Raw genomic sequence first — 20,261 nt, forward strand, 5'->3', positions numbered from 1 at the left:
TTTGTTTTGACAGTCCACGTGAAAAGATTAGTGGGGTCAGTATACAAGAGATAATCCTACCACTGATAGGATAACCCCATAAGTGTTGCATAATATTGACGTCCAATAGCTCAATGTCACTGTTATGACTTGCTCCACACACACTGCCTTAGCTTAGATGACATCCCTAAATATAGCCACATGGCTTTTAGAGATTTTTTAATTCTGGAGCTAGCATAGGACTTGATCTACTTGTAGCTAATATTAGTGATAAAAATTCTATGGTATTTTTTATTATTCTCAGTACAAACAATGAAAATTTGACAAAAACATTCCATAGCATACTTTCAGGCAACAAACATACTTTGGTAATGCACAAGAACATAATTCTTTTGAATACTACCTATATATCTTATTGAAAATATACAAATAATATTTTTACTTTCTGTCATTGTCCACATATTGTTGATCATTGTTCATTGGCAATTTTGACAGACACTCAACATAAGAATAGATGATAAACAACAAGATCCTGTCTACTTTCCTTGTACATATTTGCACTGTTTGCTTACTTTTTGTGACAACTGCAGTGCAAGCTGGTACAGTATTTATTCTGTTCTTAATTTTTTTTAAGTTTCTCTTTTTCATGTACACTGTTTCACTATTCATTACATACAGTAGTATACTTTCCATACATGTATAGCAACACTTAAAGAGTAAAAATAACTGTGTTACCTTTTTGAAATTGATATCATTAATGGCTGTGAAGTAGAAAAAAGTGGTATCTACCTGGTTTCACTTGCTTATACCTAACATGGGGATTACCAGTGAGGCTTCTTCCTTTCTGTAACATCTGACTATTGTTCTTGGGTAGCCTCCTCTTTCACGATGGCAAAAATTAACTCTCTAGGAAACCAAAGATATTAAACAATCATACCAAGATATAAAATACTGAATGTAGCATCTACCATGATCAGCTCAAGTGGACAAATACTGCCTAAGGACAAAGCCCATTCACAAGCCCTTATTTGATTCCCGAAATTACTTAGATTCAAACACAAACGTCACTAGAGGAAGCATTATTAATTATCACTAGACATGAGAGCAACTCAACTTAGACTAAACCATGCTACAGCAGAACAGACATACTCACACCTTGAAGACTGCGGAAAGGGTGCCTCAAAAACACAACCTCCTGGTGTCCTCTGGAAACAGACGCTCATTATTTTGCATGCAGGGAAAGAACTTTTCTTATCTTCCCCGATACATTTAAAAAACACACACCCATGCATCCATACTGCACAGACATTCATTCAGAACCTGGCAATGAAAAAGGCTGCTGATCTCAAAAGTAGTAAAAAAGTACTGCTCCACTGCATTCTGTTCCCAAGTGGTGATACAAACTCAATTAGACAGCAAAAGCAAGAAATCTGTGGCATTAGCAATTCAGGAAATCATAAATTATGGAACGGGGCACAAGACATACCCCTTTCAAGGTATTTTTTAAATGTGATGATGTGGATCATTTTTTCCCCTTCAAGGTACCTGCCTATAAGTAGGCAGCAGTGCTGTGAAACTACTCACTGAATCTTCCACAAGGATGTGACATGGCATTGTATTATCTCTTGTAACTTTATGTGTAAAAATGCTTTGCAGTTGAGGATACATGAGGGCAAGTTGCAAACTGCTCCAGTGTATGTTGAGATCAGTCTGTACATTCACTATAACTGACAGGTTAAGCCACTACTATCAGTTGTACCACAGCTGGTGATAACTTAGCATCTGGTGATGTAGCAGTGGAAAAGAGAAACACTGATTTGCAGTTTTTGTGATGCAACATTTTTCCTTGAATCAACACTTTAAGCAATATTTCCAGTACACGTAAAATACTGCTCATTTTCTCCTACCACATTCAAATGGATCAAGATGATTCTGAAGAATTACTTTAACCATGAAGATGTTCCCCACATAAGCTGACCTCCATCACTCACCGAACAGAATATCGATGCCAGAAAGAAACAATGGAAGTCACTTTAGACGTTGTATTTACCAGCACACAGATGAATGTTTGGGTCTTTGATACCCACAGTTTATACCATCCTGAGATAATACAGTCAAGTTAGGGAATTATGTCAATATCACAGAACATGGTAAAGGAAGACAACTGCCCCATGGTGATAAGAAATTAAATATAAAAAAATGAAACTTACACAGTTCCCTATAGCAAACTTAATTTAAATACAATATTACTGGCAAATCAACATTCTAACTTATACTACAAATTTGTGCATATTTTGTTTGATGTTAAGTGTCAATGTGCTATTTAGTGTTGGCTTGGTTCACGTTCCAGTGTTGTATATGTGGAAGCTCAATAGTTGTTTATTCACTTGACTAATTTTCAAATTAGTTACATCATCTCAATACCTTTCATAAACTGTGTACATGCAAGGGAATATTATTGTGATTTTACATAATTGTTTCTATAGTAAAAGCTGCCTTCAGATTACCATTTTCAGCACTGAAAGTTCATTACTGCTCCAAATTATTATATTTTCATTTTATTAACAAATCAAAGTAATTGTGAACATATTCCCACTATTACTTTGTACCAAATTGTGTTACTGGAAAGTGTATGCAAATCTTCTGTTACCACACATGCAGTTAAACAAATACAAAATCACTGCTCTTCTAACTATTGTTCAGGTAGTGAACAGGTATTGTTCAACTACTCTAACTGTCAGTTGATTACTACTTAATTCTGTTGTTAGAGTTTCGTTGTGGAATATTCAAGTTTGTGCTACCTACTTTCATTATCATGTGTGACTGCACTGTTTTAAGATCATTAATCAAAATTCAAATAAGCAGAGAGTAGAGGAAGTGGAATAAGTTGTTTGTTAGGATAATTTGTACACGTCACACCCTAACCAGGAATTTTTATTCAGAAGCAATGGGTTATCAAAATTTGCTGTTTCTATTAGGTGCACACGATCACAGTCAGAATGTAGGTTACATGATGCCTACAAAAAATGGTTATTTATGTTCAAGTCCCAGTCCAGTAACATGGCTGCAAATTATTTTCTCAACATGAATAGGGGAAAAAACATTTACACCATGCAGTTGATGACATTACCCTTTAACATCTGTGCTATTGTTCATGATACCATTGGTGCCCATTCCATTACAATGTGAGGTAATACTTTTATTGGGCACCCTGTCTACTATAACCTTGTGATGGCCAAATTCCATATTATAATCATTTTCCAGCTACTACCCTTACTCCCATTTCATAAACTTATCTTTTATGATGCTATCCCAGAAACTGCTTGCCCATATGACAGATACTAGTAACTATAATTTGATGTCCATTTTCTTGTTTTTATTAGGCTACAACTGTTTTTAAGGGATAGTGTAAGTGCAAAAACTGCTCATGTTCCTTTCAGTGCTACTCTACAATTTGCACTGTTTACCTTGTGTCAATGTTTGCACTCACACGGTAATATTCAGGGCATATAGTCATTCACAAACCTTCACATCGGTAGTTTTATTTTAATGAAGGCCTGACTGAATAATATGTTTGGGAGACTACTTACATCCATACCCATGAGCTACAGAATAATATTGATGCAAATAATTTCTGCTCTGGTTAGTCAGACATTTTAAGAGCTATGCACAATTAGTATAATACATTTCATCAGTTGTGTTGTCACTGGTCCTCGCTGTGCTATATACAGCTTGTTCTGAAAAGGGGTGAAGGAATATTAAGGACCCAGCAACAAGTTCATTGGAAACAGAGCAAAAGCTTAGATAGTACAACGATGAGGAAGGAAGGACTGTTTCCTTTTCAAAGGAATCAATGCAGCATTTCCTGAATGACAATGGTCATTTAATTAAAAAAAAAAAAAAAAAAAAAAAAAAAAAAAAAACTGATTTTTTTAAAAATCTGTTACAACAATGGTATACAACACTTATTTATTTTTAACATAATCCCTCAAAGTTCTATGCACTTATGTAAGCACTGGACAAGCTTCTAAATTCCACATGCAAAGAATTCTCGGGGGTGTGTGTGCAGTGATATGGGCCGGGCAAATGCTCAAAGCATTTTGAAATGCCCAGAATCTGAGCATTTATAACAATAGTACTTTTTTAAGTTTTTACTGCTAGAATGTATAATTTACCCATGATGGGATAATGCTCTCAATATTAGACATTAGTAAATGTTAACATTTAAACTTATGTCATTCATTGCCTTTATTACTAAGAACAAAACAAAAGTAGTAAGACACTTTACAGCGTGTGTCAAATCTCTGAATATTCCTGAAGAATGATGATAGCAAAATTATTCTGAATGTATTAAGCGGCTGGCATGTTTTTCTTGATAATAAATCTATTTCTAAATGTTAAACTGTTTTCAGTGGCAGAAAAGAAGCAGCAGCTTCGTTGTCACATGTGGGGACATTTGAGACAGACTATAGTTCTCTGTTCTGCTCCTTTCTTTATCCATTTTCATATGACTGCACAGCTGTGAAGATAAAATGAGAACATAAATAAAAAAATAATCAATACCCAAGACATTGGAATCACTTTATTCCTATAGAATCAGCAGTTCTTGGATTCAGGCAATCAGAATTGGCATGACTCATTCCTAATTAAAATAATAATGGATTTTTTTACTCTAATTTTTTGCAGTGATATAGTATAAGTAAAAATACTACCTGCTTAATATAAAATATACTTTTTTTCAAGAATTACTTCCAAACCCGAATTTTGGTTTATTTTTTAACTATATACTACCCCAAGAATTGACCTCATTAAAATGTATAGTTATGTTAACAGTCCAATTTATTTCCCCTAATAACTTTTTCCTAATCAGCTTTTTCAACTTGGTTACCCAATCATTACAGAAGCAGTGTTGCAAAACATGTTTTCCAATAAAAAATATTAGTTTAAAATTTTTTTATAAGTGCCATTTATCAATTAATCCTTAAAATGCATAAATGCTGGACAGTTGTGAATTTTGAGCATTTGCCCAGGCATTTATCATAGGTATTTGCCCCAAATTATAAATCTCCAGGCATTGAGTAAGTGTAAAATTAATAATACAACCACAAAACACTGATGGACCTTGCAAAATAACCTGTGCTCCTTTGTTGGCTACTTTGACCTCCAGATCGTCTAATGCCTTATAAACAGTTAAACGGGAACGTCTATATCTTCTCCTAAAACGAGTCATCTCAATAGCCAATGGTTACAGGAGCGTACTCTTGCAATCAGAATCTGGTCAATTCCATACCAGTCATGCACAGCTGCCTGGAATCATCATCATCATCATCATCATCATCATCATCATCAAAAAACCTTGCACCATCAGGAGTTTCTTTCAGTGGGTTAAAAATGTGATTATCTAAAGGTGCCAAATCCAAGGAAGGCAGAGGGTAGGGCAAGCAGACAAACTTCAGGTCTCCCTGCACACATCCATATGCCTTTCTTTCAATTCTTAAGTCAAATGTTTTGCAACCCACATCACACACACTTTCTTGAACACAAGTACATCATGAACAATGCCACTGTCTGATGCAACACTAATGTTCATTGTTGCTGTAATATCACTCATGGGAATACACCTGTTTTTTTTCCCATAAAACTCATCACCCTCTCTAATGTTGTTCCCCATGACTGCATGACAGAGTTCTGAGTGTGGTGAATCTTCAGCAGTTGTTACATCCCATTCGAACTCATTTCTCCTCTTGTACGCATGTGTTTGAATCAGCTTTTAAAATTTTGCACTGCCATCCAACAGTGAATTTTGATTAGTTTCAACCCTTTAGCTAATGAAAATATAATGAGCCCCCCCCCCCCCCCCCCCCCCTCATTGCTCCACGTTGGTGTAAACCTGAAAGGGTGCCACCATCTTGTTTCACTGATCCCAAACATCCTGTTTGCGAGGTAGACATGCCAGCCCCATCTGATAAAAGTTCTAGGACACCACCAAAAATAACAAATAAGCACAAACTTTGTAGAAGTTTTGTAGCTTTTATACAACTTTTCTGGATATTTACTGAATGGAGGTTGTATCTAAGGCGATGGACACATTCACAGTGCAGACTCAACGCTGGCATCAATGGTCAGGCAGGTACCTCCATATAGCTTTTAAAATGTAGTTAGTTGAGTAGATTACTAATAGCATATGAAGCAAAAACTACATTCTACGCGTAGTCTGACAACATTAATAGGAGTCTGTTCATACCAAAACTGTGGTTACTGAAAGAAGAAGAGTATTGATGCACCCTTTTAATGTAGACTGTCCACAATGCACATACTTGTTCTAACAACAGTTAAAAAATTATCCACAACACTTTTTCAGTCGCAACATATATTATTGAATCAAAATAAAGATTCAATCCAAAATTATATATGTAATACGTTGAACATCAATTCACAGGCCTACTCACTCTGATGTAATATTTTGTCAATTTTTATCAACATCTACTTCACATAATACATCAACCACCTGCAGATTTTGTGCCAATGTTATAAAGGAAAAAAGAAAATTATGAATTAAATAAAACAGAGAAACTAATTTAAAAAAATTATTTCACTAGTATTCTTCTCTACAAAGCAGTTGTGATGATCCATATGCCTCTGGTCCCAGATAACCGTGTCCGAAAATGGCTGAAATAAGTGCATGTTTAAAATCGTCATTTGTAGTTCTCATAAAATTATTTTCTGCATATGGTGGTTTCATTGGTAGCATACTTGCAAAACATTTGGATGACCTGTTCTAGAACACTGCTCAAGTGTATCGAATCCATACCAAATAAGACTATCAGCAGACACTGAAAGTATACAAAGAAGGGCAGCATCAATGGTCATATGTTTGACCCAGGAGATTGTAGTAGAAATGCAGAAAATACTGAACTGTCAGATTATTGAATTCAGACACAAGCTATGTCTCGAAAGATCACTTACAAAGTTTCAAGTACAAATATTAGGTGAACAATCTAGGAATATACTACAGCTCCCTAGGTATTGCTATTGCAATGATTATGAAGGTAGTATTAATCTAATTACAGCTTGTGAAGAATCATTTAAATAGTTATTTTTTTACACACCACACATGAATGGAACAGGAAGAAACCTTAATGTATAATACAATGGGAAGTACACTCTGCCACGCACTTCACAGTGGTTTGCAGTCCGCAGAGTATGGATGAAGATGGAAATGTAGCAACAAGGAGCAGCCAAACACAGTACTGCTAACATGACAATGAAGCAGCTAATCACAGCTGAAGCTTCAGGACTGCTGGCAGTGATTATTGCTCCAAACACAAATCAGGTTGATATCCTTGCCTGTGAGGATTGTAGTGAGCAGCACAGCGAGCAGTGACGGTGCAAGTTAAACGTGTCTGTAAGAATCAGTCTGTTTGTTTCTCCATTGCCGGGTCATGCCAGCTATGTGCGAACAGCGTGGTGGCAACATAAACACACTATAAGACTGGACTTCAAGTCCCATTGCCTTAACCACTAAGCCACACTTCACACTGTGCATCTTGCTCCAAACTTCCTATAGCATGAAAAATTCAAATAAATAACACTGAGAATACTTAAGAACTTCAACAGTGCAATCAAATTCAGATTATTGGGTGTACATCAAGTGTTTGGTCCTGATATGTACAAGTATCGAAGTAATGTAATTATATGTTAAGATGCGAAATATTTAATTTGGAGAGAACTGTCAACACTAGAAAATCGCAAAATGGCTTGCTACAAGGTGGGGTATGAATTTACATTACAACTTAAATAACAGTTCATAATGAATTTAAGATAGAAAGTAAAATATGATTAATAACATTTGAACAAAATACGATGGTGGAAAATCAACAGCATGACAGACGCCTGGGTTGCCCCAAGGTCTGGAAATCTGGGAATTTCAAATGTGTCAGGGAAATTTGGAAAAAACACTGGAAAAATCTCGTTTTTGTCTCAGTAGTCAAAATGGTTTGTTTATTGAAATGTTAGGTATTGTCGCTCGATAGGCACAGGTGACTACTTGTGCTGCTTCCCTACTCCCTCATTCCTACTGCTTCTCCCCTTCCTACCACTCCCCTCAGGTTGTAGTCAGTGCTGCCACCACTTCGTGTCACTAGCCTAGCAGCTGCCGAAGAGAGGCACGAGTGGTTTGTTTGTATCTGATTCTCAGAGTGTGTAGACGCAGTGGCTGGAGACGGCGGTCAAGTGTGCACGAGTTGTCCGAGTGATTGTGTGTGTGCTATCTTTTCTGACAAAGGCTTTCGCCGAAAATTTAGTTGTGAGAGTGTGATTTGTTTTTACTACATGACTATCTGTGGCTCAGCGATCATCTTCAGGATGAGTTCCTACCTATCCTCATTAGTATTGATTCTCAGAGTATTTGCAAAAGTTATCTGTTGAATGGATCGATCACTGTGGTCTAATTTCATCAACGTGGTGTCCGTGACATGTGAATAGCTGGCCACAGAAGTGGACTCCCATGATGGGCCAAAACCACAGGCCATTTTTGTGTATCTCTAACAGACTGAGCCTGCCGATCTGAAGCCCATTGTTTCCAACTAATGTGCAGGCCTTGCCTGTCAGATCTAGTCTCACCAATCTGCCAGCAGGCCAGGTACATTTGTGTGTGGCATAATTCGGCAGATTTTTGTGGTTTATCCATGAACCCATGAGTGCGGTGCTCTTTGGCAGGCCAGTGACCACAGGTAATGGATTTCAGAAACTGTGACTGTCTCACTGCAAGTACAGTGCAGCATTTTATGGATATTTTATTTATTCTAGTACATTTTGGCACTCCGAAAGTAGTTTATATATTTGAAAGTATGGATGATGAGAAGAAGAAAATTGTGGTAGTCATTGGCAGTTTGTACGCTATGCACTCGTGTATTTCTCGAAAGAAAAACCATACAATACCTGTAAAATAATAAGACATAATACAGTGGGTAATAACAGACAACAATGAACATAGTAGAACCAACATTTTATTGGCAGTCACCTACAGTGGTTTACACGTTTCCCTGCCTTACACATTTCTTTCAAGAGGCCTACATTTTTTCTGAGGTTATTTCTGATTCAGTGAAGGAATATTAAATCTATCTTGCAACTCCTACGAAATGTGTATTTTTGCCACCACATATGTTTTGTTTTATTGAAATAAAATAATATCAGTGGTCTTAATGAAACATATATACCATTTGACTTGCTTTCTCTGTCTAAAAACAGTTTATTACAAAAGATGTTGATGTTAGTACTTGAGATTTTTGCTCACACTTTGAGAAATACAGAAGTCCTTACTTTTTTTTGTCAACTTATGTCTTTTATAACCATTGAGATCTCAAAATTTTTCAGGGAAAAATGCTAAAACTTGTCTGGGTATCAGGGAATTTCACTTGGGAAAACTTGTAGCAATGCTGGACACACTTGTGTTTGAGAACATTTATGGAATTTCTTCATCGGGAAAAGTGAATGACGGGAAACATTAAAAGTAGTTTTAGAAATACATATCAGGAGCACAGCTCCACAAGACACATGATGCAGAAAACGAAACTATAACAACAATGAGCAGATAGTCGAGATACGAATTACTAGCTTTTGTGAAAGAATATAAGACTATTTTAATAAAACATAATCGCATTTGCACAGCTTATCTGAAATATATAATAAATACTACCACTACACAATTTGGTAGGTGATATTATGGTAGACAGAAGAACCAACAGTAGCCTCTATTGAAGTTAAAACCTTAAAGTATCTTGAAGTCTCAAGAATGAATAGTTATTAAGTTTTGAAGGGAGTATTAATGTATGAATAACTTACAATACATTAATTTTAACAAAGTTATTTATTAATAAATTACAAGCACGACTGTAGCTTTAGGGGCTACAATATAACACGACAATGTACAAAACAAGCACACAGGTAACTGCCTACAGCTGCTATCTTTTTCTTTTCTTAGATTTCAAACCCTTTTTCTTGGCACTTCCAGGCTTATAACTCGTTGAAGGTTTCTCCCATGTTTTGGTGTTATCTAGAGAAAGAGCAGCTAATGCAGTTACTGGTGTCTCCGAGACATCCATAGTTTCTTCAGTTTCACTTTTGGAAAGCATAATTTTGGATGCCTTATTTGACACAGATGAGAATAATGTTCCTGAAGATGATTTCTTTCCAACTGAGCCTTCTTCAGTTTCAGTTTTGGCCTCAGTACTGTCCGATTCCTTTTCTGGAACAGCTTGCAGCAAAGGTCTTGAAGAAAATCTCTTTTCCACTAAAACACACAAATGAGACCGACTGATATATAATGCTTCATATGATTAATATGCACCAAATCACTATTTAATACTACGAGGTTTTTGTTATTTGCACGAATAGGCTTATGTTAATACTTTACAATATAGGTGCATGTTTTATTACAAACTTATACACATTCTTTGTGTATCTCGTTCAGAGCACAGGGGTAACACTTCTTCAGTAAATATTTCACCAATGCCTAAGTCATGTGGAATACTACCGAAAGAGTAACTGTACAAAAGGACATCAGCAACATAAGTGGTTGGTTCAATGATCTATACCTGTCTCGATGTATCTGCTTTACTAAGCACTCTCTATGACACAGGGTGACCAGGAGAAATGGTCATTATTCAGGAATATGACAGGAATGCCCATTTGGAGCAAAAAAGTCATGGGCTCTAAAATGCACTCCTTACGAGTTTGAGCACAGTGAAACATTTTTGTAGTGGACAAGTCCTCATAGCTCTCAAGAAAAGCATTTTATAGCCCATGTGTACAACACTTTTTTTTTTTATTTTGGATGGTCATTCCTGTCATATCCCTGAAATATTGACCATTCCTCATGAGACACACTGCATAATAATACTGTTCACAACTGTGCATTTTTACAGGTATTCCACACAGCCTTTAATGACTTGAGGTTGGAATTTTCTTTCCTTCAAGGGAGATGGGAACAGTAATTGGCTGTAAAGGCATTACTTGACATGGTCTTAAGACAAATCAATGTAATTGGAAAAACAATGGTGAATATAAAATCAGTTCAGCCTACAGGAGGTAACTGCTACCCCATATTCTGTTATATAATCCAGTTATTCTATCTCCATATATCTTATGTATTTCTACTGAAGCAGGGCCCATAATGATTCCCATTATATTTTTAGCATATTGTAAGTGTGGATATTTTATCTGACAGTGGAGGATGGCCCAAACCCACCCACAAGGGCAGTTGCCAACGATACAATGGTAATTACAAGACCCCCCCTGACTACACGAAGAGGCGGGTCTATGCAAAAATAATGCTCTGGGAATGTGATGTTACAGAAATTGCTTTCAGTTTCAGTTACCTAATATTTTCTGTTGCTGTCTATTTCTTTCTTATGTCCCTGTTTTCTTAATTTCGTACCTGCCATCACACTGAGCCCTAATTCTGTTTTAAAAGCTTACTCTTGATTCCTCCCCCCGCCCCCCCCCCCCCAAAAAAAAAAAAACCTCCCCTTCTGATTTTCTGTGGGGCTGAATCTCCAAAGCTTTCATTCTTTCTTTTGTTATCCAATTTCTTATTTTATGTCTTCATTTCTTCTGCTTCTTGTCTAACAACATCTACACTACATTCCTACATCCAGTTATTTCAACTTATTGTCAGCTGTGCTTGCCATTGCTTGTAAAATTAAGAAACCAAATTTTGTTACATTGCTATACCAGTTTATATCCTGTCCAATCTCCCACATGCCCCAAATACCTGAACAAATTTATTGGCAAATACTTCAATTCTCCTTTCCTTTCTACCTTCTCAGATAAGACACTTTTACACTTCAATCTATTCATCTTTGTGTGTAACTACTGATTCTACAATCTTTTGCTATTTAACTGGAATAAAATGGGGGAGAACATAACTTGAGAAAGAACTTACCTAGAGCTCCCCCTCCCCTTCCACATTATACCAGCAACATAAAAACAGACATACTTCTCCCTCATTCACCACACACAGAGAGACCCACACGACAACAGTATTTTTGTAATTTTTTATATTTATGGTAAGTGAAGTTCAAAACCCAAATATCCATCGGTCGAAGCAGTTCGGTGCAACTCTAAAAGAGTCCCGAGAAAATTGAAGTTTTCTCAAGCATCCTTAATACAAAAACTACAGCTCAATGTAATGGTAACCAGCTCTGTCTTCCGAGTCTTATGGCCCTGCGGTAAAATGCTCGCCTGCCATGTTGACACTGTGTTGGATTCCAGTCAAATGCACATTTTTAAACAAAGATGCACGTTCTGTGAGTGTTTCAGTGAAGTATGGGGATCACTGGATCAAGTCTCATTTTGTCACTATTTTTCTTGTCTTTTTTCTATTTAGCTTGAATACCTACACCATTTCAATATAAAATTCATCAAATATATGCTAATTAATACATACATAATAGCCATTTTTATGAAAAATGACTACAGTCCAAATCCATGTACACTTTTATTTGACAAGGAGAGCACATGTCTTCTTATTTCTAATTATATACTGCACTCAAAAATATGGTTTCATTGTAAATATTAATTCTTAATTAACTTTAGTTTATAAAATACTGTTAATAAAGATTGTCTGAATAAAAAAACATAATGAATAATTTTTTCATCTTTATATATTTTAGGCTTCATGGAAATGCTCACAGAACACATTTCTTTGTTTAAAAATATGTATCAGTCGTGAATTGAACTCCATGCACACATGGCTGGTAAGCATTCTACTTCGCAGTCACTAGTGGGTTGCGAGACCTATTCAGGTGGGTCGCCAGACGATTTTTAAAATACCTAAGTAAAATATCTTACCGACTGAAAACATGTAATCTTATTTCAAGAGGAAAAGTTTTATAATCTGAACAGTTATATACAGAATCATTCTAAGCGATAAACTATTGGGCTTAATAAGTGCTCTGGGCGAAACGAGAACAGCGCAGGCACAGGACTCATTGGTAATTGCAATAATGCAACACCGCTTTCCCTTCCACTTGCAACAATGTGACTCATGACTGTGAGTGCGTGCTTTGTTTGTTGGTATAGTGTGTGCAAGCATGTTTATTGTGTCAAGATTTTAAACATGGCTGCAGCAGCAACTGTTAAAATTCTTCACACTCGTGTCTTAATAGTTCATAGACGAAGTAACGGTGTTAAACTGTTCGCTATGATCTCGTGCCCATTACACATGTTGTACAAATGGAGATGATTTAATTACTGACGACGCCTTTGGCATAATTGTTTTATTATTCTCCATTGCATGATGTAATTTTAGAAGTTTTACTTCTGATGAAGGTATATTTATATGTACCGAAACCTTGGTCAAGAATTTTAATAAAAAAATTCTATCCTGCAACTGTTTTTGGCTGTCATCCTTTATTGTGATGTTTATTGTGGCCACTTGTTTCATTTTGCTTCACTATGGATGTGTGGATTAAAACGGGATCGAGCTGTAAAAGACAGACTTCAAGTAATTAAGACGAACCTTCCACACCCTGTACCAGTGCATCATGTAATACACCTAAAGGTGCCTGTGTTAGTGGACTGAACTCCTTCCAGAAGAAGGCAAAATTTTGCTTTCGTAAATACAATGATAGTTATTTGAAATATGGGTTTGTGTTTTCTCGCACAGATCGAGAGACACTTCCTCAGTGTGTTGTGAGCTTTGAAGTACTTACTAATGAGAGTATGAAACCCTCTCATAGGAGAGGATATTATTTTACCAGTGGCCAAAATGATATCTGATGCTTTATTTAGCGAAATGCTCAAGACTAACTGACGAAATACCCCTATCAAACACAATGGTAAAGAAAAGTACAATTAAGTTCAACGACCTCCATTTTCAAAATGATAGTTAGGTCGCTCCCACATAGCGAACAGAAAAGAATCACATAGTTTCACGTTAATGCCACTGATAGTTGTTTGCTTATTCAAGAGTGTTACTTAACCCTTTCAGGACACGAGGCCGGTATACATGGCCCAATGTGACAGTCGCTATGGGATTCGAGGCCCAATTGTCACGTTACACACCCAGTGCTGTATCTAGGAACTGGCTTGGAGTATCGACACGGGACAAGGCACATTCTGTTGGGAAAAATGTGAACTACACGCAGAGCGCGGGTGATCGGCGTGTGCTCAACCCCTCTCCTTCCAGTCTTCCCCTCAGCGCTCTGCTAACTGGTCACACTGTTGCTAGGGAGCTCGCGTGACACCTGCAGTCACGTTTATGTTTGCACTTTGTGATTGATTGTCTTTCGAAAGAAGTGGTGATTTTTGTGTTAGCAGCTAAATAATTATGGCTCATTTATCTAATTGATGATGATGATGAAAAAGATGATGAAGAGGAAGATGAAAAGGGAAATGAAGAAGAAAATGAGGAAAACGTCGTTGAAGAAAATGAAGAGGATGGTGGTGATTTGAATGATGGCGGTGGCACGAATGGTGGTGCTCATCGGGGCAGTGGTGTATGGAACAATATTACAGGAAGAGGGGAGCTTCCTAATGACATCGATTTTGTGCCACAAAGAGAAAAAATTTCTGAAGCAATGACAAATTGTAGGAGTTTCCTAGATTTCTTGCAACTATATTTTTCTGATGAACTTTTGAATGACACCGTGGCCGAGACAAACCGATACGCTTGTGATAAGATTGAAAAAATGAGCCCCCTGAAACCCTGTTTGCAGTGGAAAGGCTGGCATGATGTGACTGATGTAAATAAAACCTTTTTGAGAGTACCATTCTCAACATGGCAATGAATGAAAAAGTGACATAAAAGCCTACTTTTCTACTGATTGGACAACAAAGCAGGACTTTTTTCCAGAAGTAATTTTCCGCGACCAATTTTTGCAACTGGGCTTTTCACATTTGTCCTCCGGCTCCTCGGGGCTCATCAGAATTAGCTACTCGAGCCCAAAAAGTGAAGGATGTTGCCAATTTCATTGACAGCAAGTGTCGAGAGCACTTTTCTCCAGGACAAAAATTGCAGTGGATGAGTCTACCATCCGTTTCAAGGGAAGAACTGCGTTCAAGTGCTATAATCCCCAGAAACCGACGAAGTGGGGTCTACGAGTCTACGTCCTGGCCGATTCCGAAACAGGATACATTCCAACGTTTGAGCCCTACTATGGGTCTTCTATGACAGAGTCCTTGGTGCGCTCTGAACTTCCCTTTATGTCCCGAATCGTCCTTCATTTGTTTGTTTGACTACAGCAAGATTGCCTGGCTCAGGGGAGGCACATGTACACCGACAGATATTATAGAAGCTTACAGTTGGCAGAGGAACTGAAGAAAGAAAAAACTCGTCTAACTGGGACAATAATGGCAAATCGAAAAGGTTTACCAGTCGACGTAATTAGCTTATTTCACTAAATATTTTGCAAAATAGGACTGTACAAAAATTACCATTTTTTTACTTGCAGGTAAAGGGGAAAAAGCTGTCAAAACTCAAAAAGGGCAATGTGAAGGCGTTTGAGAACGCAGTGGCAGATATTCTAGAGTGGAAAGACAAAAGGCCAGTTATTATGGAATCTACTCATCACAAAGATGCTATGCAAGAAATCACCCACAAAAAGTGGGGAGGCAGTCAAGGGGTGATCCAGAAGCCATCAATGATGTGTGACTACACAGCAAATATGGGAGCCATAGACAGAGCCGATCACTATTGCGCGTCGTACCATTTTGCCAGAAAATCCCTCAAATGGTGGAGGAAAATTTTCTTCTGGTTATTCAAGGTACGAGATTCACTTTTCTAATAGGCCTTGCCCTACTTACAAGGGAACCTCCCCATCGCACCCCCCTCAGATTTAGTTATAAGTTGGCACAGGGATAGGCTATGAAAAACTGAACACACATCAATCGAGAAAACAGGAAGAAGTTGTATGGAACTATGAAAAAAATAAGCAAAATATACAAACTGGGTAGTCCGTGTGCAAGATAAGCCACATCAAGGTACGTGTACACTGAGGAGCACCGTGGTCCCATGGTTACCGTGAGCAGCTACGGAACGGAAGGTCACTGGTTCAATCCTCCCTCGAGTGAAAAGTTTTAATTTTTTATTTTCGGACAATTATCAAAGTTCATGCACTCAGACATGATCAACTTCGCTCTCCAAAATTCCAGGACATGTTCAGATTTGCTTGGACACATGCAGGATTTGACGGTCTACACACGGAAAAACTTGAAAACGTTAAAAACATATGTTTTGACAGAGCACAGGGAAAACTGTGCGACTGTGAAACTGTTGCATTCATTTGTTGCCGTTTATGTGACAAACTCTTATGTTTTCATCACTTTTTTGGGAGTGATTATCACATCCACAAGAAAACCAAAATCGGGCAAGGTAGAAGAATCTTTTTACCCATTCGCCAAGTGTGCAAGTTAGGTGGGTCGACAACATATTCCTGTAATGTGACACACATGCCGTCACCAGTGTCGTATAGAATATTTCAGACGTGTTTTCCTGTGGAGGAATCGGTTGACCTATGAATTTGCGATCAAATGTTTTCGGTTCCTATTGGAGAGGCACGTCCTTTCGTCTACTAATCGCACGGTTTTGCAGTGCGGTCACAAAACACAGACACTAAACTTATTACAGTGAACAGAGACGTCAATGAATGAACGGTCAGATTGTAACTTTACGAAAATAAAGTAAGTAAAATTTTTACTCGAGGGAGGACTTGAACCAAGGACCTCTCGTTCCGCAGTTACTCACTCTAACCACGGGACCACGGCGCTCCTCAGCTTACATAGTCCTTGATATTGCATATCTTACACTTTGACTACTCAGTTTGTATATTTTGCTTATTTTTTCATAGTTCCACACAACGTCTTCCTGTTTTCTCGATTGATCTGTATTCAGTTTTTCAAGGCCTATCCACTGTGTCAATTTATAACTAAATCTGAGGGGGGTGCAATGGGGAGGTTCCCTTGTTAGTAAATTTTTATTTTGACACAAGGGGAATTGTTCTGGCTAATTTAAGGTGGGGATCATCAATGCTTACTTGCCACATGTCATCATAGCAAAAAAAAAGAGCGAGAGGCACCAAAGAGTTATTTGCAGTTTCGAAAGAGTCTCGTTACGCCTGGTGACACACACAGGATGGGTGGCCTGTACCATGCTATCGCAAGAATGGACACCGGAAAACAGGGTGACTGTGTCGTTTACAGTGATCGCTCCAAGCTAGGAGGCCGAAAACGCTCCCCCGTTTGTTGCAAAACTTGTCTGTCCAACCCTTCTCTTCATGTGCCTGAGTGTTTCAACAGGTATCACAAAGTAGCAAAGTACTGAAAGGACTTAAATATGGTTGCCTATCGAAAAATCGATATGCTAAAGTTGTAAAATTTGTTTTAAGCAAATTTTATGAAATTTTGTAGTTTCTTGACAGAGATCAAATTTGTCATCCCTCCAAATGGACTTTTTATTTTTCTTCCCACGGACATCCCATAAGAGTTAAAATTGTACTTCATATGTCGTTTTAAAGCTAAAATTTTAAAGAATAAGATACAACTAATTTTAATATATCTAATTCAATGCATCACCTTTCAACTAAAAAAAAGTAAAAAAAAAATTTTTTTTTCATTTTTTTTTCTTCTTTCTATTTTAGCACCACCGCCAAGTCAAAAAGTGCCCGATATGGAATAATGAAAATTGTATGCCAGTAAAGAGCATGTTTTAAGCTTTATTTAACCGTAGATTTTATAAGCGATGAAAAAATCCTAAGGGATATGGAACCTGCAGAGCACCGCCAAATTGCTCTGCCTTGGGGAAATGCGCTCTGTCCCGAAAGGGTTAATATTGATTTCTTGTTGTAGGCATTACTTTCCAACGATTCCTGATGAACTACTATGGATAAGAAGTGCGTCTGAAGAGGACAACCTTAGAAAGTTAAAACTTTCGGCACCTGTGGAAGATTCCCTGATAGAACTATCATGTGATTCTTCTTTGAAAAGTTTATTTCAAGAATTAAGCCTAATCCCATTTTGGATCAAATTAAAGGGAGAGTATTGAGTGCTTGCAAATATAGCTTAGAAGGAACACAACTACTTACTTATGTAAACGTTTTTTGTTTCAAATACAGAAACAAACTTTGCGCAGCAAACGATTTACGACTAAAACTAACAAGCTTCAATCCAGATATAGAAAGTGATATTAACACCAAGACTAAACAATACCACAAATCTCATTAAGTTCTCCGTTTAATCTGCATGAAATAAAATTCTAATGGGACACGATATTGTTTTTTTTCCCTTTAATTATGTTCCCTTCACCATTTTCAAAATTATTGCTCAGCAAAGCATTTTTTTGTACAATACTGAGTTCAGGTTCATATTATATATAATTTTTATATTATTGTTAACTACTGCGTAGTGACTGTAGTGACAAGGCATACATATGTATATACTGAGTCGTGAAAATGTTTCGAGAAAAATAGTGGGTCGTGTTACAAAAAAGTTTGGGAACCACTGCTCTGAGGTATTAATGATGATCAGAAAACTTCACTCAATTTTCTCAGGAACTTTTGAGAGTTGCAGTGGCCTGCTTTGTAGGATGGATATTTGGATTCTGAACCTCTCTCTCTCTCTCTCTCTCTCTCTCTCTCTCTCTCTCTCTCGCACACACACACACACACACACACACACACACACACACACACACTGTTAATTCAATTGGCTTATGAGATAAAAGTGTGCATGAGTTTGGAGTGTAGCTGAAAGTAGAACAGTTGTAATTACACTTACAAATGTTTAAAGAATATTGTTTAAGGCAATGTCAATTTAACTTGTCTTTCCTGACCCAAAACAACTTTTGATATATTAACACTACTTACATACACTGTATTCCGCTACACTGACAGTACTGAGAAACAGTGCACACTTACCAGTAGAATATTGCATGAGATCAAGAACACGGAAATTACAATCACTCTTTTCACCACCAACACAGAAAAGAAATGGAGCATCAGGACAAGCATCTAGACACTGGATAGCACCCATATTGTATGTTTTCTCAGCGACATGTACAGGCGTGTCTTCTGAAATGTCCCACACACACACTTTCTTGTCACTGCCTGCTGTAACAAGGAGGCCAGGGCAGGAACAGCTCAGAGACAGTCCTGTAATAAAACATGCAAGAAAAACCCAATGAAATGGCACAAAAGTGTACAAATAAATAAATAATATAGTGATTTGATATGAGACATAAATCTAGCAATTTCAAATAAATAGAAATTTGCCTGGAAAAGCTAATGATGAACAGACATATTACACTGGTTTTTACATTAGATATGGAACAAACAAAACATACAAGGTGTGATCAAAATGTGATGGTAATTTTTGTTTTTCTTAAAGAATCTTTATTTATTCATTACCATCAGCTTTGTCCCCTTCAAAGTAAGCTCCCTCAGATATAACACACTTGGCCAGTGCTTTTTACAATCTTGGAAGCACTTGTAGAACTCTCTTTTTGTTAAGGTGTTCATCTCCTTCAGTGATTCTGGTTTTATCTCATCAATAGTGGCAAAATGACATCCTTTCATGTTCTCTTCAGCATTGGGAACAGAAAGAAGTTGCAGGGGACTGTGTCTGGCAAATATGGTGACTAGGGCAACATAATGGATTTGTTTTTGTCAAAAAATCATGAGCAAGTATTAAGGTGTGAGGTGAAAGATTATCGTGATGCAATTTCCATGAGTGGTTATGTCACAGTTCTGGTTGTTTTCCTCAAATTGCTTCATGCAAATGGCACATAACTTCCAGGTAGTATTACTTATCAGCCATATGATCATAAGGCAGGACCCAATATGCACTATCCCATTGTAATCGAAGAAATCGGTTAGAAGAATCTTCACATGTGACTGAACTTGTCAAATTATTTTCAGTCTTGGCATTTCAGAGAGTTTCCGCTGAGAAAATTGGGCCTCGGTTTTGACACCGTACCCATGTGCCAATGTTTCTTCACCTGTCATAACCACCTTTAGAAGTTATGGATTGTTGTCAACTTCATTTAGTAATTATTGGGCAATGTGTGTGCAACATCGCTTTTGGTAAAATTCAACAATTTTGGAAAAAACTTTGCTGCTACATGTTTCAAATTACTTGGCAAGAGGCAAGGGTTTCGCCGACATCATCAGCAACATCTCTGATGGCAACTTTCCAGAACCATTTTCTTTACTACTTCAGTAATTGATGTGCTAGGGCTTCCAGGCCAGTTATCATCTTCATTGTCTTCTTGACCCTTTTTGAAACAT

At 37.3% G+C, this 20,261-nt stretch overlaps 1 protein-coding gene across 1 annotated transcript in view; it reads right to left on the minus strand.

The window, feature by feature from the left end:
* Positions 1–9,828: 9,828 nt before the first annotated feature.
* The window catches only part of LOC126203063 (periodic tryptophan protein 1 homolog), a 52,903-nt gene continuing 42,470 nt past the window's right edge, over positions 9,829–20,261 (minus strand). Inside the window, exons 10-11 of the mRNA XM_049937301.1 lie at positions 18,894–19,127; positions 9,829–10,270 (exon numbers count right to left, since the gene is read on the minus strand). Of these exons, the coding sequence (XP_049793258.1) occupies positions 9,942–10,270; positions 18,894–19,127 (563 nt within the window). The 3' untranslated portion in view covers positions 9,829–9,941. The remainder of the gene's footprint in view (positions 10,271–18,893; positions 19,128–20,261) is intronic.

The sequence above is a fragment of the Schistocerca nitens genome, chromosome 9 (genome assembly GCF_023898315.1).
Source record: "Schistocerca nitens isolate TAMUIC-IGC-003100 chromosome 9, iqSchNite1.1, whole genome shotgun sequence".
NCBI classification, from domain to species: domain Eukaryota; kingdom Metazoa; phylum Arthropoda; class Insecta; order Orthoptera; family Acrididae; genus Schistocerca; species Schistocerca nitens.